We start from the raw sequence: 27,828 nt of genomic DNA on the forward strand, positions 1-27,828 counted from the left end.
TTTCTCAGAACACTTAAACTCTTGGAACCTCAAACTTCGTGAAGCAGGTTTAATCCAGCCCTGTGTGGTTGAGGTAGAGATGTGGCCCTGTAAAAGGGTTGATAGCCCAGCAGAGCCAGCAGCAGGGGCATAGCAAAGAGGGGTTAGGAGGCTTCACCCGCTCCCCAAATGTAGTAGACCATGGCCAACTCGTGGGAACTTACTAATAGATCAGGTCATCACTTGCTAGGGGTAGCCTAGCGATCACAAGGTCAAGCTAGCATGCTGACATTGGTCAGCCAGCTTTTTTTTCTTGTTGCATAGACGTGTTGCATAGAGTATATGGCATCTCATATGCTTGACGTGGTGGTGTCCTTCTGTGTAGAAGTGTTTTGTGTATTCTAAACTTTAATGCATCCAAAGAAAAGAATAATTTATTTTTGCTTACTATATTGGGAAACAGATAAATAATACTTATATAAAACCTCTGCTCACAATGCATGATTAAGATGAATGCATAGAAGCTGTTGCAGCTCTTACATATGTCTTCACCTACTGTTGTTTTGTACAAAAAATAGTCAGATCACGAGACTAGAAAAGCTTTTTCACTGCAATGCTCCTCTTGAGTGCAGTGATTAAATACGTGGAACATAATAGAGAAATACCACTTCTCTACTCATAAAATTAAATACACTTGTAGTGGCACAGGGAACAGTTGAGAACCTTACAATAAGGTAGAAAGGAAACTGTCTTCTGTTGCAATTGTTTGCAGCTAAGGATCAGTACTATGAAGAAATAACTTTTGCCAAATTGTAGAATGACTGAAATGTGAACAATATTAAATACAAAGCAATTTTTAAAAACATTGCGGGTCAACCTTTCAGACACGTGAAGACAGAGGGATGCCAAAACGTTCCACCTTATATCTGACCACCCAGTGTTATGAACAATTGTTGCAGCAATAGAGATGTTCTTTCCGAGGATGTGCCATCCTGCAGAAACTCTGCCCTGGCATGATGCATTCCTGCATTATATTGCACAAGCACCCCGTCCAGGGTCTGAGGAAGTGGTGAATGTATTCCCAACTGTGCCATCCAGCCACCAGGAGGTAGCTGCTCTGAATGTGCTGCATGCAGTGGTGCGGTTAAAGCTCGAGTAAAGTGCAGTTTATGAGGCACGCAGCATGACCATGGTGTGCTGTCTGGAGGCTGGAGAGTTCGAACCCGGCAGCGCATCCCTCAAACCCCAGAGAGGGTGCTTGCGAGCGAGTGTCTTCTCGCATCGTCGCATAAATACAGGGATACGTCAAACCACGGCTGTCTCCATAGGCTGGCGCAACTCTGGAAAGAATAACAAAATCAGCTCCTCCAAGAAATGTGTGTGGAGGGCAAACAACAGGCTTACACGATGACGTAGTAAAATGTTGGCAAGCAACCTGCTTGCCATCACTTCCTGCTGCTCAACACTTGACAAAAAAAAATAAAAAATTTTGCACGTAAGGGGTAATGAAACTTTTTGCTCAACTAAAATTTTATTATCAGGCCTTGGTACAACTATATGTCGCACCTCAGCCGGCTACTGGCTGCGTTCCAGAAATTACTCGTGTCTGCCCGAGAGTAGGGAGTAGGTACACTCCGCATTCCAAAACCTACTCAATGATGTCACGACCACAGTTCCAAAAGCGGGTCGCCTACTCGGGAGTAGCTTCCCAAGACTGACTCGCTCTACTCCCTGTCAGACTGGGGTAGCTAAGAATAGTGATGTCAAAGCTGTTGTCTGCATCGAAATCATATGTACAACACACATCAGCTCGCTGCATGTGAAGATTGAAAGCTGCTTCTACGCATGTTAGAGCTAACTGCGGATCAGAACAGCGCTACCGTTTCTTGGAACGCGCGGTAGATACCCCTAATTCATTGCGTGAATGCTTTATGAACACACGCGGATGACCCCATACCAAAGTCAACACCATCACACTGAAGTGATGCGGCGGCCAGCGGCTCTGATGTCCCGGTGCCCAAATGTCACTGTCGTCTGCTGTCGCCATGTTGAGAGTCGTGCTCACGCCCGTTTCAGGACCTACCCGAGGGCTCCCCTGCTCCCATGGTAACGTGGTCACGTGACTCTACTCTACTCTGGAGTTAGTTTTGGAACGCAGCCACTGCTAGTAACTGACATTCCCTTTCAAGTGAAAGTTCAAATTTACAGCAAGAGACAGCTACCAGATGCGTGCGTTTGCCACATTTTACCCCGATCTGCTTATTAACGTTAAACATGAACCCTTAGTGGGGCTCATCTATAGCAAATAAATTGCAACACCTTTTTAGGCATCTCAGATAAATAAATGAGACGAAACGAAATAAGCTAGCTGACAGTCAGTTACACATCACCTCCTGTACATTCACGTCATTCATAATTTAGTGTTAAGCGGCAAACACTTTGTGTGACTTCTGTCCAAACTACTGTCCTGCATATTTTTCAACTTTCGGGCATGCATTGAGAACGGTACATATCACTTTGCAACTTGCAGAACAATGCCACATCTGTGCCATATAAATACGAAATACACTGACTTTGCACCTCGGGGAGCATTAAAATCGACTTTATCAGCGCATGCCAAGGATTCCACGCAGTTCTGAATACACAGGCTGAAGTATCAAAGCAAACTTTTAAAACTCTACACAAAAAAAAATGTTATACTAATTCAGTCATCACAGGTGCAGCATGTACCATCACTTGTATTAAAAGGGAAGCTTCACATCCATAAGCAATGTATAAAACTGTCACTTTTCTTTGAGGGAAAGTTGAAGAATGTGCTCTAGAGTTTCCTGTTCTTCTCGAAGGCGGCGCTCCTCTTCTTCCTTGACCTGTTCAGAAAGGGCAATTGCAGCAGCAAGATCAGCATCAGGTTCATCTTCTCTAGCTACTGGTGGCTTGGTATTCTCTTCTGAAGGCAAGCACTGCAAACTTTCAAGGCTTTCCTGAATGGCTCTGTAAAAGTATATGTGCACAAGGCCCTCCATTTGAAGAAGTTGTTTTGGGTCATTGAAAGATGGAGCACTATACGAAAATTGTGCTAGAATTGGTGACATAAAGTTAGGGGTGTGCGAATATTCGACTCCTCGAATACGAGTCGAGTATCAATCACTCGATGCACCCGACTCGCGAATCGAACACCACCAATATTCGGTTTTCCCCAGATATTCGCCGAAAGTGGGCTTCGCCTGATGCTTCCCTGCATGAGGTGAAGCCTGCTTTACGAAACTGCCACTGCTGCAGGACCAACACAGACGGACTGTAGTTTAGTTTAAGATAACGTTAGCCCAAGTTTATTTTGCATCCTTCGCCTGAGGATGTGGCGGCGTCCCTCCCGTGAGCCAGTTTAAAAAGTTTCAGAGTCTTAAATAATGTCTACAGCCTAGGAACAGAAAGGGTGTCCTAAAGATGTCCTTTACGTTCAAAAAAATTTAAGCAATGTAACTTCCTCATGCGAGACATACACATTCCAGCAAAGAAGCTAAAAGAGGTTCACGACAAAGATGGGGCAGGACGCCAATTTGTTTGTTTCACAAGTGACCTATGGATGTTCAGAAACAATCTGTGAAACAAGCCACTGCCTGACATCAGATTTTCAAATCGAGATAATTACCCCAGTATGTACTCAACTGAAGAGCAGGAAACACTATCATGTAACATTAAAGAGTAGGGGCTTCCCACAGATGAATGACATGTGTCTCTATTGTGACACTCAATGCCAGTAAAATTACACTAAAGCCATGGGCTAGAAATTTCGAATTTTTGGTGCAAAAAGCATGTATTGTTAGCCTTGCACGAATATTCGATTCGGTATTCGATTCGTTTTTTCCTCCATGATTTGATATTCGATTCGACTTCAAATATTCGGATTCACACACACTTAGCTAAGGTTGTCTTACGTATCCCAACTGTAAAACTGGAAGTGTAACCCCGAGAGCTATCTTAATACAAAACTAACCTTTGCAAGTAATGATCTTCTTCTATTTTAAGAACAGAAACCGGATTAGTGGCTCTCAGTGCCTCCCAAACAGTGACCTGGAAAACAAAGCATAACTCAACCTCATGTAACCTAGTGCAAACAGCAACTCTTATTTGACACACTGAACAGGCTGGCTGCACTCGTTTATTATGAAGCTGGGCTGTCTTTTTTTTTTGTTGATGATCCCAGGAGTAAAAAAATATGAGAGACATAAAATACATGTGTTACAGAATTTCAGGGAGAGAGTGCAAAGCAAGTAATCGCAGACCCACACCGTTCTTTCTTATTGCAGGCATCATATCTTGGATCTCTCTGGAAACAAGCCTACTATATGCTTGATGCTGTACTTCTTATTGGCCGTCGAGAAAGTTTCAAGCTTTACATTCAGAGTTCCTAAGTTAGAACTTGTTGTTCATGAATATTTATGGCATTATTTAGTGCAATGTTTTTTTAAGAATGAAGACAGCCATGCACTACTGTTGCGCCATTATTTGTAGAACGACCCTACTGTCATCTCTACGTACCTGATCCTTCTCACTACCTGCCTCCATGAGCGACTGTTCGATTGCGTACTGGAGGAGCTTGTCATCTTCGCTGATGCCAAACTGCCGTGGCCCGGGCGTGCCTGAACAAAACAAGAAAAGAAGTACTAAAACATGTCATGGAACAAATAGGAGCACATGGCATGCACCTCCCCTTCCCTCCCTAAACCTTTACAACAACATACATGTTTTAACCACTGTGATCCAAGCAGCAGACCTTTTGTTTGTAAAAGTATGTGTGTCGCCCCCCAAATGTGTACTCAGTTGATTCAGTTATGAAAGTGGATACATGCCACTACTCACAAAATAAGACTTAGTTAGAGACGTAACACTCGTACTACAACACTGTGTTTGCGATGCACGTGGAACGGACTTCGTTTATGAACAACGCGAGGTAAAACGCTTTCACCATTTCTTTCGCTGAAGAAAAACAAGCAAATACATATCAGCGGTTGTACGCTTCACTGCATGTCGAAAACGCACCCGTTTCTACAAAAACCTGGTGAGAAAACTTTCTCCACACTTTGTACATTATATCGGATAACAAAGAAACGTCAGAGAAAAGTCATATTCAGTGACATGCAGTCACTAAAAGCACAATGCACCTGTAAAGACACAACCTTAACGCAGTCTGCGCACGAGTGCTGCAAATATCAAAGTGAAAAAAGGTTACAATGATCATTTATCTGCCTAGAGTGACACGAACATCCGTGACACTCATACTGCACAGCTTCACAAGAATTGAGATAACATGCTCCCAACTCTCGAGAGTTCTACGAGAGTACATCCGTTGAATATCGCTTAGTCTGCAAACAACTGCGCAAGTGGGCTGTCTATGCACCGGAGCAGTTGAACGACGGATCATTGTAACCTATCTTCAGAGATTGTGAGAATATGGCAGATAAGACTTCATTACAAGGCAGCAATAAGGGCATTCTTGAGGCGCTGTAGAACCTCACTACATCAAACCAAGTTCAATGCATAATAATTAGGCATAGTAATCATTGATGCAGTTCATACGCGGCCTACAGAGTCATTTGGCGAGTTTATAATTTTGAAATCAAATCATTTTTTGTAGTCCAAAATGGCACTTTAACCAATATCATTTCATATCAATGTCATAAATTTCAAGATGTTTGAAGTAATGAGGCTTCACAGCATATAACAGTGCAGTGTAAACGAGAGCAAATCCTGGAAACACAAATTCCTAGCGCCCAGAACCATGCAGCAGTATACAGCAGTTGTTCCCTGGTTCCCTGACATGCAGCCACTACGAGTGAGCGGACGATTTTGTTGCCAAACCAACGCACCTGATCAGACCGAATGGGGTTCACCAATCCTTGGGTGTCAGCACGGAAGGCACATTTGCTGCTAGACTGCGCGGAACAATGCAGACGGACGTTACAAAGGGAGATCGCAGCGGGTTTAGCTCAGTTTGGAAAGCACACAGGTACAACAGATGTTGGAGCACAAAAATAAAAAAACTATGAATACTGCAGAATGAGGTGCAACGCATAATCTTCTACTAAGCGTCACTGTTTTGGGTGTTGCAGCTAGTAGCTTCCCAGAAAACCTCCCTTCTCTTTTGATCATATCCCGCTTTGAAACCACAAGGGATGACAGAGGGAAACATAGCTACAGTTAAGAAAATTCTGTTGCAGTGAGATACAGCGAGCTTACTGTTCTGATATGTTTGCCAGAGAACGTAATATTACTATAATGCAAGCTAGGTGGTGTTACTGCAATTTAGCAGCAGCGTCTCCTTGAGCTCGAAGAGTTCCGCTGCTCCCTTGTCCCTGAACATTTAGGAGATTCTACCATCGTTGTTACATATGCCATTAACCTCTCTTTAATGTGCAGTCACTTTTTGCAGAGGATGGAGAAATTTAAATGTAATAGCCAGATACAACTTATGGCAGGTGGAATGAACATACTGAAATGATAGGCTCAAGAATAATGCTTTGTTTTTCATAGCACCCACCCACAACAATCACAGCTGGCCATACAAGTGCATTCAAAGGTTATGGTACAGTGATGAAGATGAGCTGTGAGCCAGAGATAGAAATATAACGTGTGCAGTAGTGGCTCTGCATGAAAAGCATGCGTGTGTAGGTTACTGCTTATCTAGGCGTTCAATGTGGGCACAGGGTTACTCAAGAGAAGCTACGGGCTTTCTAATGAAGATAGAATGAAAAAGACTCCAAGAGCTAAACTACAAGTTGGAGGGCGTATTATGTGCCAATATTGCATAAAAAACTGGCAACACGGGCTACAAGAATGCGGAAAAAGCTACAAGACGGTAGCATCCACCACACATTGTTGTAAGACCCAATTTTTTGTGCCAATGCCCATCATAGTCACGATAGTTTTAATAATCACCGATACCGATGCCACTGAACTTGTGCATAGTGCCACCCATCGTGGGACATGCCACACTCTCTAGGAGCCACGTGCAGGCACCCTATCCAATCAAATGGTCACTGGATTCAATTATCGTTAAAACTGTCCATGTGAAAGGGGCTTAAGACAAGGCCTGAGCTTTTCTGGTGAATAAAAAAAAAAAAAGGAACGTTAGACTTAAATTCTGGTTCATACTGTACACTTCTACATGTTGCCGTATATTTCCTATGCAGTGTGCTCTCCAAGTGAATTACAGTTGTGGCCAAGACCTACTAGATTATACCGTGTCATACGGACCAATTCCCAGCACCGCATTTGGAGGCTAGCAGTGGCGCTACTCATTGGCCCGGTTATTGTTTCCTCAATTTCTACATTACTCTGTACTCTAGCTTGCCTTAGTATTTTTGTACAAGCGGTGGATGTCCCACGAAAGATGCTTCCTTCTAAAGTTGATTATCATCATCATTCATCATCATCGTTTTCATAGGAACTGTTGCTGTCGTCTGCTACGCTAATCGTGCGTTCGCTTCTGCACGTTCAAAATTCAAATTTCCATCGTCCAATCACGACGCAGATCTCGCGGGCCGACGAGTAGCGCCCCCAGCGGATTGTGCGGACGGGCTCCTCATTGGGTTTGCCGATTATGACATGGTCGCTATGATCTAGTGGGTCGTGGTTGTGACCTCACAATACATCGTCGAGTGCATTAAAAACAATCCGAACTGACAGCCCTTTCATTCTACGCTTGCCCAATGCAGGGTAAAAGAAAATGGTGCTCTGGTTGGAGAGAGTCTTATGTGCAGGTGCACCCCCTCGACAACAACTTTCTGCTGTTCCCATCATTTGAAACAAAAAGCGAGCCATGGGCAAGGCACCGTGAGTGCCGCCACAGTCACCACTGCACACGCAGGAAAGGCCGTTTTATTTACCGGCTTTGCAGCCTTTGGCGTCACGACCGCACCGTATTTTGCATAGATCTCTGGGCGTCGTTTGTCCCCATGTCTCTTCCCACGTTCCGAGCGTTTTCCGCGGGCTGGTGGCAGAGCAGAGATCATAACTAGCATCACCACTGACACCCATTTTTCAGACTTACAGCCTAGTCTGCCCTTACAAACACACACAGATGTTTCCCAGCTTTATGAACATCGTTTCCCCTTAGCACAAACATTTCTCAGCAGGTACTGCCCCGAGCACAGATTGAATGCCCGTTGTGACAAGTGAGACTTTGGCAGGTCAACGCTGTCTCAAAAAGGCTTACGACTAGTACTGCGTTCCTTTCGGCCCTTGCATAGTGCGGGGCGGCTTACCTTAAATCATGCTTCTTTGAAAAGAAGAGAAGATAGTAGCAGTCTGTGAACTAATAACTGAAAGGCATTAACAAGACATTAATTATTAGTTGTGCTTATCTAGTCAAGGTGCACTGCAGCTGCAGTATAACATTGTGACGTTCCGTCATGTTTCGACGTACGTTTTATTCATACAGCTCATTCTTATGGCCCTCTGTTTTAGGATAAAATCCGGTAAAACCTGTTTTTACTCCGGATTTGCATCATCACATAGGGTAAAACAAGAAGAGAAAAAGGCAAATGAACCTAGAAAATTGATAACTTAGCCACCAGTATGGGCTCTGGAGAACATTAAGCAGTGGACATTCTGCACAGCTGTTCCATATCTAGGGCCTGACTTTTTCGGGTTTTATTTTTGGCCAAATTCGGGGGGTAAATATCGGGTGATATTTTTCATTTGAAAATTCGGGTGTATTCGGGTTAAATCCCGTTACGGCGTATTCTGTCGTCAGGAATTCGGGTGTATTCGGGTGATTTTTTTTTGTTTAATAAAAATTTGTCTTAACATGGAACTAATGTTTAGCAATGTTATCAAACTTTATTTTAATGCACGCTTATGAGTGTGCCACGCAACCCGGATGTTTTCGGGTAGATTCGGGTTAAACCCGAATTTTACAGATTTCGTTCGGGGGGTAAATATCGGGCGGATACGGGTTTAACCCTAAAAAGTCAGGCCCTATCCATATCTTGTGTTAATCTAAAATGCGAGGAGCGCTATATTTTAATTGTCCATTCAATATCACCTGGTTTATGGCTCCTGAAATAAAACCAGATTTTTAACCCCCCCCCAGTCTCATTTCCGTTTTTTTTGGGGGGGGGGGGGTTTACCCCAAGTGATTATGATTCAAATCGGGGGGGGGGGGGGGGGGGGGTAAAAACAGGTTTTATTATGTTTTACCCTAAAACACAGGGCCCTATTTATACACTAGGATAGGTTGTGTGTTCCGTACTTGCGATAATTCCATTTGTTATCGTTACAAAAGAGATGTTCTGACAACATGTCAACTTCGTGTTGTGTCTTCTAAGCTTCACGGTGTCACATTTTTGCTTGACTGGTGCTCTACTGCTCTTGCAAACGGGGCACGTCACAATGTTATGCCAACAAGTACCAGCTCCTGCCAATGTCCAACTTCTCCAACAGCGCAACACGCAATGCAACGAGACAACATTGAAGCACAGTACACACATACTTGGATGACAAACACCAAGACTTATGTAAGACAAGCACTGCAATCGTACTATGTACTACACCAAACTGACTGCTAGACTTACCCAGCCTTGCATAGCCTGTAGGTGCTTCAAAGCAGAAACTGTCAATGGTACAATTCACTACACCGTTGTTCTGAAGCGTTGTAACCCCAGGAACGGACTCGTTCAGTGCATTGATGTTGCCAAAAGTGATTCTTGCATTTAACACGTGGAATAATGGTATCTCTATAAGTTTTGAAAAGGAAAAGTAACATCAAGTAACACTCAACCCATAGTGACCTTTACACCTTTTACCGTGTATTCACGTGAGTGACATTCTCAGGGAACATTCTAGTGGAAGAAAGAGCGAAAACACTGTTCACAGAGCCGAAGTTCCGTCCTGTGCTATGGTGAGCATTCACACGGTGCCGGAATATCGGGAATTGTGTACTGTGCACGTAGCAGACGACACCGTCTGCATATTTTTCTGTCGTCTGCTATGGAATATCTTGCGGCTGTGTCGCAGCGCTCGTGCTCATGTGATGTCATTTCGCATCTTTCGCTGCAGTATTCTGCGGAATGTCACTCATATGAACGCACGGTTATTGTCGTGCTCTGTCACCATAGCTCACCTATCTTCACTGGAAATCCTGCTGGCAGTTGAAGCGTTATAAAATCTCGTAGTCTTGCAAAATGTGAGCTATTGATGGACATCAGGTCCACTATGGGGAGGATCTAAAAACGAAGAGTGGTCATCAGTTTGAAAGCTGTACCGTTCAACACCCCCATCGTAAGCAGCATCAACAACAAAGCACAGTGCACAGCTCTCAGAGGTCATGTGCAATGTGCTGACAACATGATGTGTACATGACCAACACCATTTATGTAAGGAAATGTGCACTCGCTGCACAATGCTCACTCCTTGGACAGACAGGATACACACATGTCCTGCTACATGTTTTTTCCCAAACACATAATTAATAGACATGTACGTACAATCAGAGCCGTGTATGGACATACAATACGAGGCAGGCGACACCTGGTGAACACAATGGAAGTTAACCAAGCTGATGTCTGCACACAGACAGACAAACACAAAAACAAAGCCTGCAATGCCTAAGAAGATTGTTCGTAGGTACTGATCTAGGCTAAGAACAATACCCCTACGCTTTGTGTTTGTCAGCAAAATACCGTATTTATTCGCGTATAAGACGCACATTTTTTTACCCGAAAACATCGCGCCATTGAGGGGGTTCGCTCAACACGATGGGAAAAATTGGAACACACTTACACACTTAACTCGCTCGGTTCATTAGGGCCCTGTGTTTTCAGGTTTTATGTCTTTTCAAAATTGAGGGGTAAAAATTGGGATTTATCCTGGGAGCTATACAACAGGTGAAATCGGGCCATATCGGGTGAAAAAATAAAAACGCACATCTCGCCTGAACACGAGATGCCCAGCAACTGTGCTGAGTGGGAAGTGCCTAATTGGATCTTCGGTGAGTACCGTTTTCGGGGGGTTTCGGGTTTTACCCTAAAACACAGGGCCCTAAGCTACACTACGAGCTGCTTCTGTCAATCCCCCCTTCATTGTTACCTGCTGAGGTAAAGAAAGAGGATAGTCTTCACATAGCCATAGGTTAGCTCTGAATTTCTGCGTGCGCACAGTGGTGTCCCTTGGCCGTCCAATGTCCCGATTACTCAAATCCACCTGACAGTTGAAGTATTCCTCCGGAGTGATGTGGCACGGGTTGCTCCTCCACTCTGTCACGTCCTGTGAATCAATGTTTGTAAAAGCGTGAGTGTCTGTATCATGGCATACTTTTACAGCTGCACGATTGCACCCTTTCCTGTATGTACAAATACGTATATAGGATAAAAGTGTTCCAAAATAAAATTACGCACCTCACTTGCATCGAAGTACCCGTTAGACTTTTCTTCAACTTCGATGGAACCAAGAAAAGACTGCAATGGCGATCTCGCTGCTTTGTGTCGCTGCTTGTCGTTCTCGGACAGATGTTCCATCCTCGTCTTTGTTACCAACTCAACATTAGTAGCACTAAACACCTGCACAGAAATGTTCACAGAGTTCATACTCTGCCATCACTAGCTCCTGTAAAACTACACATCTTTAAAGGGACGGTCTCGTACACCCTGGCCTATCCACAAAGCGTACCATTCGATTCCTCATATCTGAAAACGTAATACTGTGAATTCGCTCGTCCAGAATCGCCACGGTTATTAAATAAACGAATTAAGTTGATAAGAACAGCGCCAGCACATTGCGATTTCTGTTGGCAACAGCGATATCCGCTACGATGGCAGACCGCTTATTGGATGAACAAATCGTCTGCTCTCGCGCCTTCTTGCAGCGGTGAGAGCAGACGACTTCCAAAAGGTGCTTCCAAAGGTGGCCGAACAACAATGTCAATACGTCTCGCATCTTCATTTCGAGCGGCAGTTTACGTGGATGACTCCACCTAATAAAGACAGTTGACGCTTATTTACTAACTTGTCTCGTATCGTTCGGTATTTTGAGCACTTCTAGTTCGTCTTACCTGCGAAAATAATATTCCGTATGGAAGTGGTGAAAACGTAACCCGGGTGTATAACAACTCTTTTGTCGACGACAATGTGACGAAAGTGGATATAGAAAAGCACCTGTTGGGAGTCACACACTCGAAACATCTTCAACAAAAGGTCTGATTGTCACACGCGCGTGCGTGTACTCCGCACGTTTCGTTCACGATGCATATGAGATAAAGAGACGTTCTGCGGGCACGATATGTATGGGACGGCGCCGGACGCAGCTCGAACTAAAAGATGTCGGCCGTCACGCAGTCAACTGTTAGCGGCAACGGTCTCCAAAGAACTGGATACGCGCAGTATTGAAATGTAGGTATTACTTTGTTGATAATAGCCAAAAGTGATGTGTACAGAAATTGTCGGCACCGCACGCAACGGCAGTCCCGCGTACCTCGGAAGGAAGTGCTTGATCCAGCAGGCTACATCAGTTTGTTTTGCATATAGCCTCTCTAAGGTATTATCCCTACCGGAGCAGTATAGCGCCAAACTATGCTCAATAATGTTGTCTTGTGCCCCTTCAGTAGCTGACACTAACTGATGAGAGTGGCACTCCTTCCTGTGCCAGAATCAACACCTATTAATGGGTCACAAATATAACAACTCAAATTCGCAGGTTTCACAGCTCTATTTAATTTTTCCCTGCACATTGCTGATGTGAGAAAAGTATTGCATAATATAAATATGTAAGTTATATCCACAAATCAGTGTTGTGATTATATGATGTTCAAGCAACAAAAGACAAGACAAGCTTGTTGACAGGACAGGACGACAGGTTGCTCAGAGCTTGCTGCTTGAACATCATTATGACTACCCGATACCAACAACCCAATTTTAACACAATTGGTCAGTCCTGTGGACGTACATTACAATAAGGGACAATAAAAGATGACTACATAAACACTCAACTTCCGCAAACTTTATATTCAACGTGCTGGACATGTTAGCCTGCAACCCCTGATATCGAATCAAAATGTGAGCCAGTATGGGCAACAATAAGCCAGACGACATGTAAACATGTTGCAAACCGCTGTTCCATCTTCCAAATTTGTCATGGATGTCTAGGTATTTTTGATATTTTTGAAAGTTTTTAAACATTTCCAAATCTTTTATATTCAACGTGCTGGACATCTTAGTGTGCAACCCCTGACACAATCAAAATATGAGCCAGTATGGGCTCACGAACACACCGGTGTAACATGAGCAACAATAAGCCAGACGACATGTAAACATGTTGCAAACCGCTGTTCCATCGTACAAATTTGTCATGTACGTCCAGGTATTTTTGATATTTTTGAAAGTTTTTGAACATTTCCAAATCTTTTATATTCAACGTGCTGGACATCTTAGTGTGCAACCCCTGACACAATCAAAATCTGAGCCAGTATGGGCTCACGAACACACCGGTGTAACATGAGCAACAATAAGCCAGACGACATGTAAACATCTTGCAAACCGCTGTTCCATCTTACAAATTTGTCATGTACGTCCAGGTATTTTTGATATTTTTGAAAGTTTTTAAACATTTCCAAATCTTTTATATTCAACGTGCTGGACATCTTAGTGTGCAACCCCTGACACAATCAAAATCTGAGCCAGTATGGGCTCACGAACACACCGGTGTAACATGAGCAACAATAAGCCAGACGACATGTAAACATGTTGCAAACCGCTGTTCCATCTTACAAATTTGTGATGGACATCTAGGTATTTTTGATATTTTTGAAAGTTTTGAGACATTTCCAAATCTTTTATATTCAACATGATGGACATCTTAGTGTGCAACCCCTGATATCGAATCAAAATGTGAGCCAGTATGGGCTCATGAACACACCGGTGTAACATTAGCAAAAATAAGACTGACGACATGTCGACAAGTTGCAAACTGCTGTTCTATGTTACAAATTTGTCATGCACGTCTAGGTATTTTTCATATTTTTTAAACATTTACACATCTTTCATATTCAACGTGCTGGGCATCTTAGTGTGCAGCCCCTGACACAATCAAAATCTGAGCCAGTCTGGGCTCACGAACACACCGGTGTAACATGAGCAACAATAAGCCAGACGACATGTAAACATGTTGCAAACCGCTGTTCCATCTTACAAATTTGTGATGGACATCTAGGTATTTTTGATATTTTTGAAAGTTTTGAAACATTTCCAAATCTTTTATATTCAACGTGCTGGACATCTTAGTGTGCAACCCCTGATATCGAATCAAAATGTGAGCCAGTATGGGCTCATGAACACACCGGTGTAACATTAGCAAAAATAAGACTGACGACATGTCGACAAGTTGCAAACCGCTGTTCCATGTTACAAATTTGTCATGCACGTCTAGGTATTTTTCATATTTTTTAAACATTTACACATCTTTCATATTCAACGTGCTGGGCATCTTAGTTTGCAACCCCTGACACAATCAAAATCTGAGCCAGTATGGGCTCACGAACACACCGGTGTAACATGAGCAACAATAAGCCAGACGACATGTAAACATGTTGCAAACCGCTGTTCCATCTTACAAATTTGTGATGGACATCTAGGTATTTTTGATATTTTTGAAAGTTTTGAAACATTTCCAAATCTTTTATATTCAACGTGCTGAACATCTTAGTGTGCAACCCCTGATATCGAATCAAAATGTGAGCCAGTATGGGCTCATGAACACACCGGTGTAACATTAGCAAAAATAACACTGACGACATGTCGACAAGTTGCAAACTGCTGTTCCATGTTACAAATTTGTCATGCACGTCTAGGTATTTTTCATATTTTTTAAATATTTCAAAATCTTTTATATTCAACGTGCTGGACATCTTAGTGTGCAACCCCTGACATAATCAAAATCTGAGCCAGTATGGGCTCACGAACACACCGGTGTAACATAAACAACAATAAGCCAGACGACATGTAAACATGTTGCAAACCGCTGTTCCATCTTACAAATTTGTGATGGACATCCAGGTATTTTTGATATTTTTGAAAGTTTTTAAACATTTCCAAATCTTTTATATTCAACGTGCTAGACATCTTAGTGTGCAACCCCTGACACAATCAAAATCTGAGCCATATACACCCATAACATTAGCAAAAATACGGCTGATCCATCTTGCACATTCGTAATGCACGTCTAGGTATTTTTGATATGAAATACTATAATCATCCATGATGATAAGAGCTTATTCGATGCAAAAGCATGGTCTTTGATGCAGATATGTTGGATGGTCCTGAAAAGGGCTTTTTTTTTTCATTGGCCAGGGGTAATTGAAGACGTTGAAGTAGATCAGCTTATCCTTGATTTTGTCATTTGCTCCAGGTGTAATGACATGAATGGAAAGCCTTCACTTATCACGTTGACAACCTCCTGCCGCTTGCGGGAATGGATAGAGAGAGCAGCTTTCTTCAGCAGTCTATCCAAGTTCTGATACATACATGACCAAATCTGAAATTTTGCATAACGTACCATGAAACACACATTTTTATATGCAAATAAAAAGCTGCGCGACAAAAACAAACCTTACAACACCTTTCAGGAGAATACAACACCATGTGTACGTGACTGATCGAAACAGGCTCCGGCACATGCTGGTATTGGCGAGCAGTGTCTACACACACACCTGCAATGTTTGTACAATTTAGAATGGTGTCACGATCAAGCGGAACATATATACGCAAAAAAGTGCGCTGTTATGGATGAGTCTTACCCGCGTCAATCGATTCCCGATCATCCACTACTTTCACTGGCTAACCACTTTGATGTTGCAAAGGGTCAGTAGCTAAAGGTTCATCGACGTCCCCGGTTCTTCAATCGATCGGCGCCGATGAGCTCATCTTCACCGCTTAGTGACAGGGACCAGTCACTATCGCTAAATTTGCTATCAGACATTACGATGTCGCGCGTGACAACTTTCAAGCGCAAAGCACATACACCTCCGACTGTATTGTGCATTGCGCTTCGGTCGCCCAATGGGCGAGCTGCCACCATAAATACCATAACCACGTCACATTTGACGTTGCATGAGAGGGAGTTGAATCCAGCTGCGACTTCCGTCGTCTGCTGTCACGGCATATTCCTTCAAATTTCTCGAAAACCACTTCGTTGTTCTGGTTGAAACTTCGCGACTGTATTTCTGTAGCACTCTTGAATATAATTTCAGCTAAGTTTCGGAATCGCCCGATCTGTACGAGACCGTCCCTTTAACTTCACATACGCGAGGACCTGACCCGACATGGATTTTGTTTCTACCCAAACTTTCAGGATACTGGTTCTGAACCTTACAAGTTGAAAGCAAGGCTGAGTCATGCATTGGAAAATCTGATTATTGTCACTATCTGATTATTGTCACTGCTACTTCAATATATTCTACTTTTAGTATTAACTGAAAAGAGAGTTATGATGGATGATATCAGGCTCAAACTGAAAATGCCAGATGCTTTACGGATACGGTACTAACCTTACAATTATGCCCGTTCACTATTTCACACTTATCACTCCTCCAACCCAGGATTCCACTCTTGTTCCTGTGAATTGAGGGAAAGTGTGTAAACTAGAACAGAAGAACAGATTTCAGTAATGGTATCCAAAGAAGTAGTTCAGAGAAAAGCTTTTGTGGCATTACTAGCATCAACATCACCTACAGTAGCACGATGCATAAGTAGGGCCCTGTGTTTTCAGGTTTTACGTTTTTCGAAAATCGGGGGGATAAAAATCGGGTTTTATTTCAGGAGCCGTAAAAAAAGGGGGCAAGATCGGGTGGAAGAGTTGATTTTCGGGTTGAAAATGAAAAAAGAGCGCTTCTCGCATTATAGATTGACATAAGATGCGGAACAGCTGCGAGGTATGTCCAATACTTGGTGTTCTCCAGTGCACGTATTGGAGGCTGAATTGGAACTTTGCAAAGTTCGTTTTCAGGTTTATTCGGGTTTTACCCTAAGTGATGATAATGCAAATCACGGGGGAAAAGCAGGCTTTATGGGGTTGTACCATAAAACACAGGGCCCTATGCATATGTGTAAAAAATTTGCTCGCAATGCTTCTTGGCTGTACAGATTCTCACGTCGAGCACAAAACAATGCGCTAAGCAGTGGTCCAGTGCGCATCTGTGATGCTGCCCAACATCCTCAGGTTGATCGACCCACGTACTACATCCCACGACCTTCCACAGGTTATAGCACTTGATGTTGAAAAAGACGTCATGTGTTGTGGAAAATACGCCATCCTAGCACACTCACGGTGCTCGCTTTTGGAAGCGCTAAACAATGACTTGCCGTTCGAAGCTGATCTTGTTAGTGTCAATATACGTGTTCACAACTGGTGACGTGAGACGTTCTGAGACAACATCCTGTGATGGCCTCAGGTTGCCCGCGAGGTCCATGAACTCAGGAGGGACTACCTGTATCTGCTCTACTGTCACCTGACAAGCATCGTGGTCCACCTCCATCATCATTGCAAGGTCTTCTGCAAAAAGGAGCAGATGATCTCAAAATTGACTTTAAAACATTGAGAGAAGGGACACTTACCTTGGCCTTTGAAAATGTAGCTCCTTCTCCCTCTCTGCCAACTGGACTGGTCAAACCCCAGCAGCGTTGTATCAATACGGACACATGGGCCTGCAATGCGGGCACGTCAACAGTGAACTTCCATAAACTGGCTACCTTCTAGGCTTCTACGCAGATGCTACTGAGAATCTAGGTTGACTTCAATATTGGTTGGAAAAAAATGTGAGAAAAAAACATTTACCACTTTTGTAGACCCTGTACGTATCACTAGGGCACATCCGCGATACAAGGGGAACTGCAAAGGAGCGCAACAGCAAAAATGAGCTTAGGAGGTACAGAAAATTACGGACACTGGAACAAAGGTACAAAATACTTAGAGCCCCATGCGTTCAACGCTGTTACTCCTCATCCGTAGTTTATCAGCATAAAATATTTTCTTGAGCAAATGCACTGCATATTAATATGAGCTATGACTAAATAACAGCAATATACTAAATATTCCTATCAGTGGTGCAGACAGAAAAATATTTTGAGAGGGGGTTCTATGGGGACTGTACATGGGGGAGGAGGATTTCAGCCTTACTTCCCTCTCCCAAATGGAACACCAAAGGTACGATTCCTCCACCACTGATTCCTATGCTCGGTATTGTAAACATATTTTCAGTAAACATACTTTTTAGTAAATGCACAATAGTAAGGCATTGGGGAGCAGTCTTAAGGATCAACCGAAGTCTGAATACGGGATAGTCGATACACATTTTGCGTAGGCAGCACTTGAAATGGTAACAAACAAAAGAATTGACATAAGCAGTAGCGTTCTGTCAATTCTTTCATCAGAGAGTCAGATGCTGCCATTACATCACCACACAGAAACTAGAGATGCTTGATTCTGGTACATTACACAATCCCACACTGACTCAGGTAAGGTGCAGCACCGTTGTACTATCATTCTTACCCCAACTTGTGAACTCCCACTTCATTTCAACATAAAAGTCAGGTGTCTGAAAGGGGAACCATATTGCACAGCATTAATACCTACAACACACTGATGGCACGAAACATTCTGTTATCCAGCAAGGGGGGGGGGGGGGGGGAATCATTAAATCACACTGTTTAATCAAAACACTCACATCTCTAAGGCGCTTTAAAAGGTCGGGAATGCCACCAATGGAGGAGCTGTACCTCTGAAGATCCCTGTGCGTTAGAACCTCTGCTAACAGTTCAGGATCCCCTGTGCTTATAGCTTCGTGTACCACTGGAAGAATTGCATGTTGAAAGTTAGTCGAAAATGCTGGCACAAGCAGCTGTCACCACGGAAGTCTACTGAAGGAAACGGGGCTTAAAGAAGCGCAAGCACGTAGCAGACACTGGTGTGATCATGCTCGCACCTGTGTATCCTTCTCTGTTCTCGACGTTGACGTTGGCACCGTGGTTAAGGAGTGCTTTTGAGGCCTCCAAGTGACCTAATGTCACGGCCAGCATTAAAGGTGTCCTTCCTCTGCAATCCAGTTGTTCAATGTTATCCTGTAATCACACAACAGGACATGAAATGGCGAAGCACATTTGATGAAAGCATATGCAACAAGTTCGTTGAGATCTTCACACAGTTATCATTGCTAAAAGATTACAAAGCCTAATAATTAATTACCATCTCCACATTCCGTGGTACATGCCTGTATAATAATTAGTGGGAAAACGGGGTCTCCAATTGGGATAACGAATGGACTCAAAAACAAAGGCTAACTGAAGCCCAGCTGCGAGAATTGTCTGATCGTAATCAAACGTAATGCCGCAAGGAAGTCTAATTGAATTAGCACATGCATTCTGCTCTCGATTGTGATTACAGGCAGTCCTATGTCACTCTATTGCAACGTGCGAGGACAGATGCGGCACACAGAACGGGTCTGCATGGAGTTTGCGTGGAAAAACAATGCATGAAATTACACTCGGTGCGCAAACCCCCAGTCTGTTTTGCAATTCTGTGCGCGGCCCTCTCGCAGATTGCAAGGGATGCAACGTCTGCATAGCGTGGACGGGAATTAAAAGAGCAGACGTACCTTATTGTTGTCCAGTAGTTTTTTCAGGCCATCGTAATCGTTATGCCAAGCTAACCAGTGCAGCGGGTACTCGGAATTCAACGTTGCGCGTAATTTTTCATTGGACATTTTCCTGTTGTGCACTGCAGTTAACAGAAAGGACGGAACGTTATTAATATTAAAAAGCAGCTAAATATCGCCGCCGGAGCATTCTTTCAGCACCAATTCGTCAATTCCATTAGCTCTATTGCAGACATGGCGTACGAGGAACTGAAGTGATCCCCTGGCGGTGATTATGAGAATCGCAAGCAGGAAGTAAAAGAGCTTAGAATATTTTGCCTTCTGTATTGAGCAATCAGAGCATAACAGTGGGATGATCTATGTAGTATACGTCATATTCTATCTCAGTGTTTCTTTCTTCAAACCACTTCAGACAAAGGAGGAAGTGTTGGTGTTGCCTTTATCTGGGAACGACACCGCGCACACGACCAATGAAAATGGCTTTTCGCCAGCAGACCCCAACGCGACTCAGCGGTCGCTGCCGCACAATCGCACAACGCCAGCCGTCTATTCGTTACACTGAAACTTCTTAACCAGCCGTGCTGAATTTGAAACCTGGCCCTATTTCTTTCCCCTTTTTCTTCTGCCATTCGCAGTGTTTGTGTTGCGAAAACCCATATTGTTTTCTGCCTGGACTTTATCTATGCGAATGTTTCTCGAGCCGCTGTGTCGCAGTTACTGTGATGGTACAGCCTGTACCACGGTACGTGGAACCCGGTAGAACACGAATGAACAGGAACTTCACCACACGGCACGCTGGAGGCCAGCCATATTGCGCAAAATGATATGATGCCGTTATCACCCCTGATTAGGGTTCGGGACCCGATATCCCGGGATTTCGGCATAACTTCACATCCCGAAATCCCGGGATTTCGCGAGGCCAAATCCCGCCATTTCGGGACAATAAACTTCGGCTTTGATCCCTTCCGCGAAAAATAGCATTCATCATCGTGCATCAAAGTGGCGGATCCAGGGGGGAAATGGGCGATCACACCCCACTCCCACAAAAAAAAAGGTCAGACTATACGTGGGATTTCCATCTCTCCCCTCCACCACTACGCGCTTCAAAAAAGAAACCGCCCCCCCCCCCTTCCCCAAACTCAGAGTTTGGATCCGCCCCTGAGTACACTCTTTAAAAAAAAAAGGGCGTAAAAAGGTGGTAACTTCTATAGTTACCACCTAGGTCAACACAGCGTCTGATAAAGGGTGTAACAGGGTGGCAAAGGCAATTATCATATACCCAAATTCCTACAAAAAGGCGTACGCTCCCCTCGCTCACCGAATCAGAAGCGGCAACCCTATCATTCGTGACGGAAAAGTGAGGTAGCAGGTAGAACTTCGCAACCTTTTAGGCACAACATATGCGACATTACCTCCTAAAAGGTGCAATTGCACCACCCTTTTTTCTGAGCGTGTAGGATTAAAACTCCTACGGAATCAGAAGGAGTCTTCCTATCCATAAGGCTACACAAACTGCTGCAGAATCTCTCTTTCCATTCTTTTGATCCTCGCGAATACGTTTATTTATTATTTATTTACGCTATTTATTTTATTTATGGCTACTCGACAGCTCCATACGAGAACACGACAGTTACTGTGGACGAATAACGGGGAAGAAGAGCAAAAAAGCACCATTCCATGGGTTCACGCGAGCGACATTCCCCAGAATACTGGAGCGGAAGATGCGAAAAACGTAATTAATTTCAGCTGCCGCGTAAGTACAAGTGCTCAACGTCATGTCTTCTCGTGCATGTTACTGAGGACGGTGAAATATCCTGGGGCGCAGCCACAAGATATTCCGCAGCGGACCACGAGATAAGAGACGCATTCCAACCCAAAGTCGATATTCCGGCACAGCGCGAATGCTCATTATAATACGCGACGAAACTTTTCTACGGTGAGCAACCGTAAAAAGAATGTTCCATGGGGATGACAGGAAACGCGCACTGTACCGCAATTTGTGAAAGGATGGATGCGCAAGTGGATACAGTCCTATCGGCACGGGGATAGATGAAAACAAAAATTAAATAAATAGATAAATAATAAATAAATAAAAATACATAAATAAAAAATCCCGATCCTGTCTCGGGATTAAGGGATTCACATACACAAGTCCCGAAATTGTAAAAACGACTCGGGATTCCAAACCACACCCCTATGATTAGTGGAAAGCGTGGGGCGTACGCCTTTTTGTGACAATTAACGTAACTGCATAAGTGTCACAAAGGCGTACGCCTCTCGTTTTCGGCGAATAAGGAGCGAGAGAACGATGTAATATACGGGATGACGTGGCTGTAGACATCTCTTGGTTGTTTGTCCGTTAGCTCGTTTTTTTTCTTTTTTTTTTTTTTCTAGAGTGTGCCCAGTTTCAACCCCGAATAATTGGATTTGGAAAAGAACCTCCGACTTTGAGCCCGAAAATTTGTGAAACCAATTATGTCAAAAATATCAGGATATTATACGTAAATCTATGCCGTTCATAGCTACAGCTTTTTGTTGTTGTTGTTGTTGTTCTGTGTTAGCGCCGCGAAGCAACTGTGGCTATGAGTGATGTACAGACGTGGACAGATGGAGAGAGGACAGCAGGAAGGAGTGGGGGACAAGGGGATTAGTATCCTGGGACGACTTCATGGTGGAACGGCGCCGACATTCGACTGGAAAGTCTTCGAAAAACCCAGGAAAACCTCTGACATCACAGTCGGTGGCAGGACACACATACACACACGCGCGCGCACACATACACACGCACATACACACACAAAAAAAAAGAGAAGAAAACATGCATTTGTCTCTGGTTTTGGTTATGGATCAATGGCACCAGGTGACTTGCTTTTTAACAGTGCTTTAAGCATAAATAAGTTCCCATAGAAGAGAAGTCGCCGGGAATGACGGAGCCGGGAGCTGTAAAAAAAAGCTGAGGCCGTGACTGGAGAGGTCCCCTTACGTACTTCCTGCTGTGCAGCTGTAATTGGCTAGCTCTCAGCCAATAAAGATGCTCTATTGAATATAGTTTAAAGATATGTCGTCTGCACGGAACATCGGGGAGAGCAGCAATTTGTGAGCTCTCGCTTCACCCACCTTCCATGCAGGGGCGGACCCAGACCCTCTTGGGTGTTTTGTGTCGAAGCAGAGGAAGGGAGATGGGAAAACGTAATTCTCTCTTTTTTTGGGGGGGGGGAGGGGAAGGGTAAGATCGCTCCCCCCTCCTCCCCCTGAATCCGCCACTGCTTCCATCGCTGCGGTTGCTCAGAAAGATTACAGAGAGGTGCCTTCGTGTTCCATAGATATCCACCTACGTAGTGAAGGAGTCCCTTCTGCTAACAATAACATTATTTTTAGGGATATCTGACATTCTTTTCGCTTCGCTAACGTATCGTATGTTGTACAGCGCGTCAACATTGTCAGTATAATTAGTCCCAATATCCGGCACGAGACACAAAAACGCGTCGAACACCGTTCTTATCTGCACCGTGCATTTCAAACTTTCAACAAATACAGTACGTCAAGACTTGCCGCAGCTCATGTGAAACAATGCTCCACAAAGCTAAGAGCTAAGGCTAAGGGATAAGACTCTTCATCGGTCCATTGACAAAAAAGAAGAAGAAGAAAAACTCTGCAGAACTTGGTGCAGAACTTCACCGCAGAGCACGCTGTGCGCCAACCATTGCCACGAATGATAGGGTTATCGCTTCTGATTCGAGGAGAGAGGAGGGCGTACAACTGTTTATGGCAATTTAGATATATGAGTGCAAAAAAAAAAAAAAAAAAAAAAACTGACACCCCCTCACTTTTTGTACCAGAAGCGATAACCCCATCATTCGTGGAAATGGTTGGTACACAGCGTGCTACACTCTTAAAAATGAGTTTCACCGCATAGCACGCTCCTAGCTAACCGTCATCTCGAATGATATTGTTATATGCCCTGATTTGTTGAAAACGGGAGGCGTACGCCTTTTTTGTGACACTTATGCTGGTCATAATTGTCACAAAAAAAGCGTACGCCCCCCCGTTTTCAGCGACCTATCATTCTTGGCCATGATTGGCGCACAGCGTGCTATACATTCTAAAAACAGAGGTGGTGCCCTATCACCACCACCACCAACAGAGGTGGTGGTGACGACGAAAACTGGCTAAATGCAGAACATCACCACATAGCACGCTCTTAGCCAATGATCATCCCGCTGATTGGTTTAAAACGGGAGACGTACGCCTTTTTGGGACACTTATGCAGTTCCAAAAAAGGCGTACGCCCCTCGCTTTCCACAAATCGGGAGTGATAAAGGTATCATTCTGTGCAGCGGTTGGCCTTCACCGTGCTATGTGGTGAAGTTCTGTTTTTAGCCGGTTTGTTCTGTTTTTCATCCTCTATCCGTCTTTCTTCTTTGCTACATTCGTGACGACGCCAACTCCTGTGTGGCCAACAACGCGAGCCGATCCTGCCATTATCCCCCCCCCCCCCCCAAATCTGTTTTTAGAGTGACGGCCAAGTTTTGTTTTTATCCTGTATGTGTACAACCTTCCGCCCCCTCAATGTTACAGAAAGACGTCCGTTACAAAGAGGAATTCTAAAAACCTACATTTTTACGCGGAAATCACGTATACTTATAGTAATGGTTTGCTGCACGTATCTTCCTACATCCTTTTTTAACACCTGAAACTACACTTCGCCCGAACAAGTAAACGCTTACGTATAGTTTCTCACGAAATGTGTACAGGCCGTCATCACTCAAAGCACATTGAAACACCACTGCAACTTCTTCGGTTTCGGTTTTGTAGATCCTGTGCAAAAGTTCGACAGTTAGTTTCGAAATTCCTGGCTAAACCAATACTCTCGTATTTCCCTATATGTCCCCAAAGAACTCCCCAGGAGAACTGGCGTCGTGTGTGATCGTGTGATCTCGCCTGTTAGACCAGCAGGTCAAGCAGGCGTTCATGCGCATGCTGCTATCCATTCAAAACAAGCAAATCGCGGAACGCTGTTCAAAAGAACCGTTGGATCTTCGAGATTCCTCGTTCATGTCGCCTCTTTGTTTCAAGAACCCACTTTAGGATCGCACGCGACTCATGTGTCTCTTGGTGTGTGTTACTTCGCATGTTGTTGTTGTTGAACTGTGCAACGTGCATCGTGTTTATGTGTTGCATGAGCTGTTTCAGTGATTCATGTCACGATCTAGTTGGCTGGTGTCTAACCTTCGAGGTGCTGATGGCTGACGTTGTGGTGAACAGCTGATCGACAATGTATTGCGTCTGTGGATATATATACTGTTGAGAGGTAGGTTCGCGATTTTGTGCTTGGATGTTATTAAGGCTAGCTGGAAGATTGGTCTCATCGGTGCACCACGAGTAGATACAAGATCGAAGGAAGGAGTAGACGTTCGGAAACCCAACAAGCGAAGAGGTTGCAAATGCGCTAGACGCAGTGATAACTCTGTTGAAATCACTCGCTCTCAACATACTGCGAACACTCCTAATGTGCTTCCGACGAAGTCTGTCTTGTGCTAAGTAACTTAGCTGAATTACCTTCGCAGGACTGACGAGGTACTTTCTTGAGATGCAGGGTTGCATGAACAAGGGGGCTGTAGAAGAGGAGTTGGTACATATTCATATAGTGGTTGAATGCAGCACAGGGAAGAACAATCTATGTGTGTGTGTGTGTTTCATTCATTTAATTTTAGGGACCAACAATAATTTAACAATTATTGTCTTCATCCTTGTGCTACATCCAACCATTATGAAGTTGCATGACCTGGTTGTCCCTACATCTGGCTCCCAGACCTTTAGCAATGGGTCCTTCTAATAAACGAATTTGTAATTTCATTGTGAGCTTATGATGCAAGTAAAATGTAGTAGAATGTGCTATTACCGAATAAATGTACATTTTGATCACGTGTCGAGTCTTCATTTACTTGGTTATTTGAAATTAATGAAATAACTCAACTCACTGTCCAACAACAAAAGCAATGGAGAAGGCTTGGAAGTCTATGTGCACACTAACACATACCTGAAGAAGGTAAACGTGTATTTACATGTCACACCCTCGTTTCGTTAATATATTTCGAATAGCTTTTATGAAATTAGTTAAATGACTCGATCACTGACTTACAACATAAGCCATAGAACCGTCTTGTTTGTAGCGTCTCTTGCCCCATAGGTGAGACACACCGCAACAGTCGCATGTGAATCACGTTTACTGGTTCTGGAGCTCCAAAGCCACATGGCCTACGGTAGACTATTGATGAATGCTCCGGGCACGTTTTCGGACACATTTGAGATGTATTGAAGACATAGACAGCAGATTAAACTGACACCTGTCTGTGCTTCGCCAAAAAAACTCAATACGCTACGAACAAAAACGTGGATGAGGAATCCTAGAGTTGACCGCACATTGGGAAAATATATCATGAAATACTAGCTCGATACTCCAGGACTGCTCTGGACAGCTCTTTTTGACATTGTCCTTTGAAACTAAAGCGGACCGGCGAAATAAACACCATGCGGTACCCGTATATGATAGCGTTAGGGTTATCAAAACGCGATTTTTTTAATAAGTCGTACGATTACTACATCGTTTTATTTCCGATAAGTTCTGTGACTGCAACTTCATTTGATATTCAGATCATCGAGTGGAACTGCTTTCGAGAACCATTCAGCTTCGTCACGAGCGAAATCTTGATATCTATCTTAGTATGTCACTACAATTGAATTCGGCCATATTGTTTTCTTTATTATGCTTTTGACCACCATGTCAATCACACCCGTATCTCACGCAGACGACTTCGAAAATACGAAAAGGAACCCTGGTGCAATACTATCGTTGGTCCTCTTAGTTCATTAGTTGTTGAATGTTAATGGTATGGGCAATAATAACTTGCTGGTTTTCGTTTTTTAAATAAAAAATACGTAACCGCAAGTGGCGCTGGGGTCAAAATCCCTAGAAATCCCGGTACTTCCCTCTCAGTCTGCTTCTGGTCGCTGTGCCGTCAAGACGTTACATCGTTGCTCGCGTTCCGACAGCGGCCACGGTACGAATTATTTTATCTGGTTGGTTTTCATTGCCTTTTAATTTCGTTATGCGTTGCGAGTCTCACTGTCGTTCCCTTGTTCACGTACTATTAGTTGCGAATTTCTGCTAACTTTTCGTAAACGCGTTCCACTGCAGACACCTGCTGCACGGTGACAGACACCTCATGAGCATTGAGACATAACCTCTTTATCTGTTCGGTTGAACGCTATGGCCATTCTTCCTCATTTCTAGTGGAATTCGTTGTTTGTAGTTGTTAATATTGCATTTGGTTGGTTTTGATTTTGATAATTTGGTAAGAAATGGGATTGCACTGTAATGGCGTCGTTTTATGGCGTGACTTAATCCTTTTCGCGGGCTCCTCCCTCATTGGTCGTGATGGTCTGATAATGAGCACCTATGATTGGACGGATATATTTGGAGTTCGTCTGCTTTATAATACGTGCTCGGTCGGCATCCACAGTTGTCGCCGCCATTTTCCCCCCACTTATTTATGTTGATTTCTTTTTACATTCCCTTCGTTTTTTTATTGCAAATTTATCCCCAATTTGTAACTGAATTTGTGGCCCGGCCATTTTTGAGCTTTATTATTATTATTATTATTATTTTGTGTGTGTGTGTGGAAGAGGTGAGGGCTTTGGCGCCACTCACCATATGCGTTCATTGCTTCGCAAATGTTAACATGTATTGTGTAACAATATTCTCCTTCTCTTTTCCAGGGCAGTGCCTAGATTTTAGGCACACGACTCCCCAGCTTATTTTTTTTTTAGGTTTTGTTTGACGCTGCTCGCACTGCGAATAGCGTTTATACCAACGACCTTTGAACCTGCTGAAGACTTCAATAGATTTAATGTTGACACGGTGATGCAAGTGTAATGTAGGATAGGTGAAGATGTGTGTGGTTTTTGTGCCGCCTCGAGCAACGCATAGAAGACTGGTATGTGATGGGTAAAATGCCCTTTTTTTACTCTTAGCCGTAGCATTAGTGGAGATGCAGAGTCCGACCAGGGCGTCTTTGGCCTTCTCGCACCTATGATAGAGTGTATGTCAGCTTCTAGCATGTCTCATTTGTGCTAAGGTAGGAGTGTTTATGAGGGAAAGGGGGAAAGCCGTGGCTCTCATGGGGGAATTTGGGACTTTGCGTGTGTGCATA

General features: G+C 43.8%; 1 protein-coding gene across 3 annotated transcripts; it reads right to left on the minus strand.

Moving 5' to 3' along the window:
* Window positions 1-395: 395 nt before the first annotated feature.
* On the minus strand, window positions 396-19,893 carry LOC135371102 (ankyrin repeat domain-containing protein 13B-like). Of its 3 annotated transcripts, XR_010415510.1 has the most exons (17): window positions 19,616-19,893; window positions 18,947-19,082; window positions 18,689-18,813; window positions 18,514-18,559; window positions 17,800-17,853; window positions 17,580-17,669; window positions 17,328-17,517; window positions 16,514-16,580; window positions 11,376-11,537; window positions 11,068-11,244; window positions 10,103-10,205; window positions 9,555-9,716; window positions 7,866-7,969; window positions 5,847-5,912; window positions 4,519-4,619; window positions 3,974-4,050; window positions 2,858-2,970 (listed from the first exon to the last, which is right to left on the minus strand). XR_010415510.1 is itself a non-coding variant. In XM_064605111.1 (15 exons), exons 1-15 carry the CDS (start codon window positions 19,721-19,723, stop codon window positions 2,763-2,765), a joined length of 1,806 nt encoding a protein of 601 aa, XP_064461181.1. In that variant the 5' UTR covers window positions 19,724-19,893; the 3' UTR covers window positions 396-2,762. The 3 variants fall into 3 exon arrangements, 2 of the variants coding, with proteins under 2 accessions (XP_064461181.1, XP_064461182.1); XM_064605111.1 differs by lacking the exons at window positions 5,847-5,912; window positions 7,866-7,969 and having other exon boundaries at window positions 396-2,970; XM_064605112.1 differs by lacking the exons at window positions 2,858-2,970; window positions 3,974-4,050; window positions 5,847-5,912; window positions 7,866-7,969 and adding an exon at window positions 8,244-8,300 and having other exon boundaries at window positions 4,541-4,619.
* Between the last annotated feature and the right edge of the window lie 7,935 nt (window positions 19,894-27,828).

Source organism: Ornithodoros turicata, chromosome 10 (assembly GCF_037126465.1).
Source record: "Ornithodoros turicata isolate Travis chromosome 10, ASM3712646v1, whole genome shotgun sequence".
NCBI classification, from domain to species: domain Eukaryota; kingdom Metazoa; phylum Arthropoda; class Arachnida; order Ixodida; family Argasidae; genus Ornithodoros; species Ornithodoros turicata.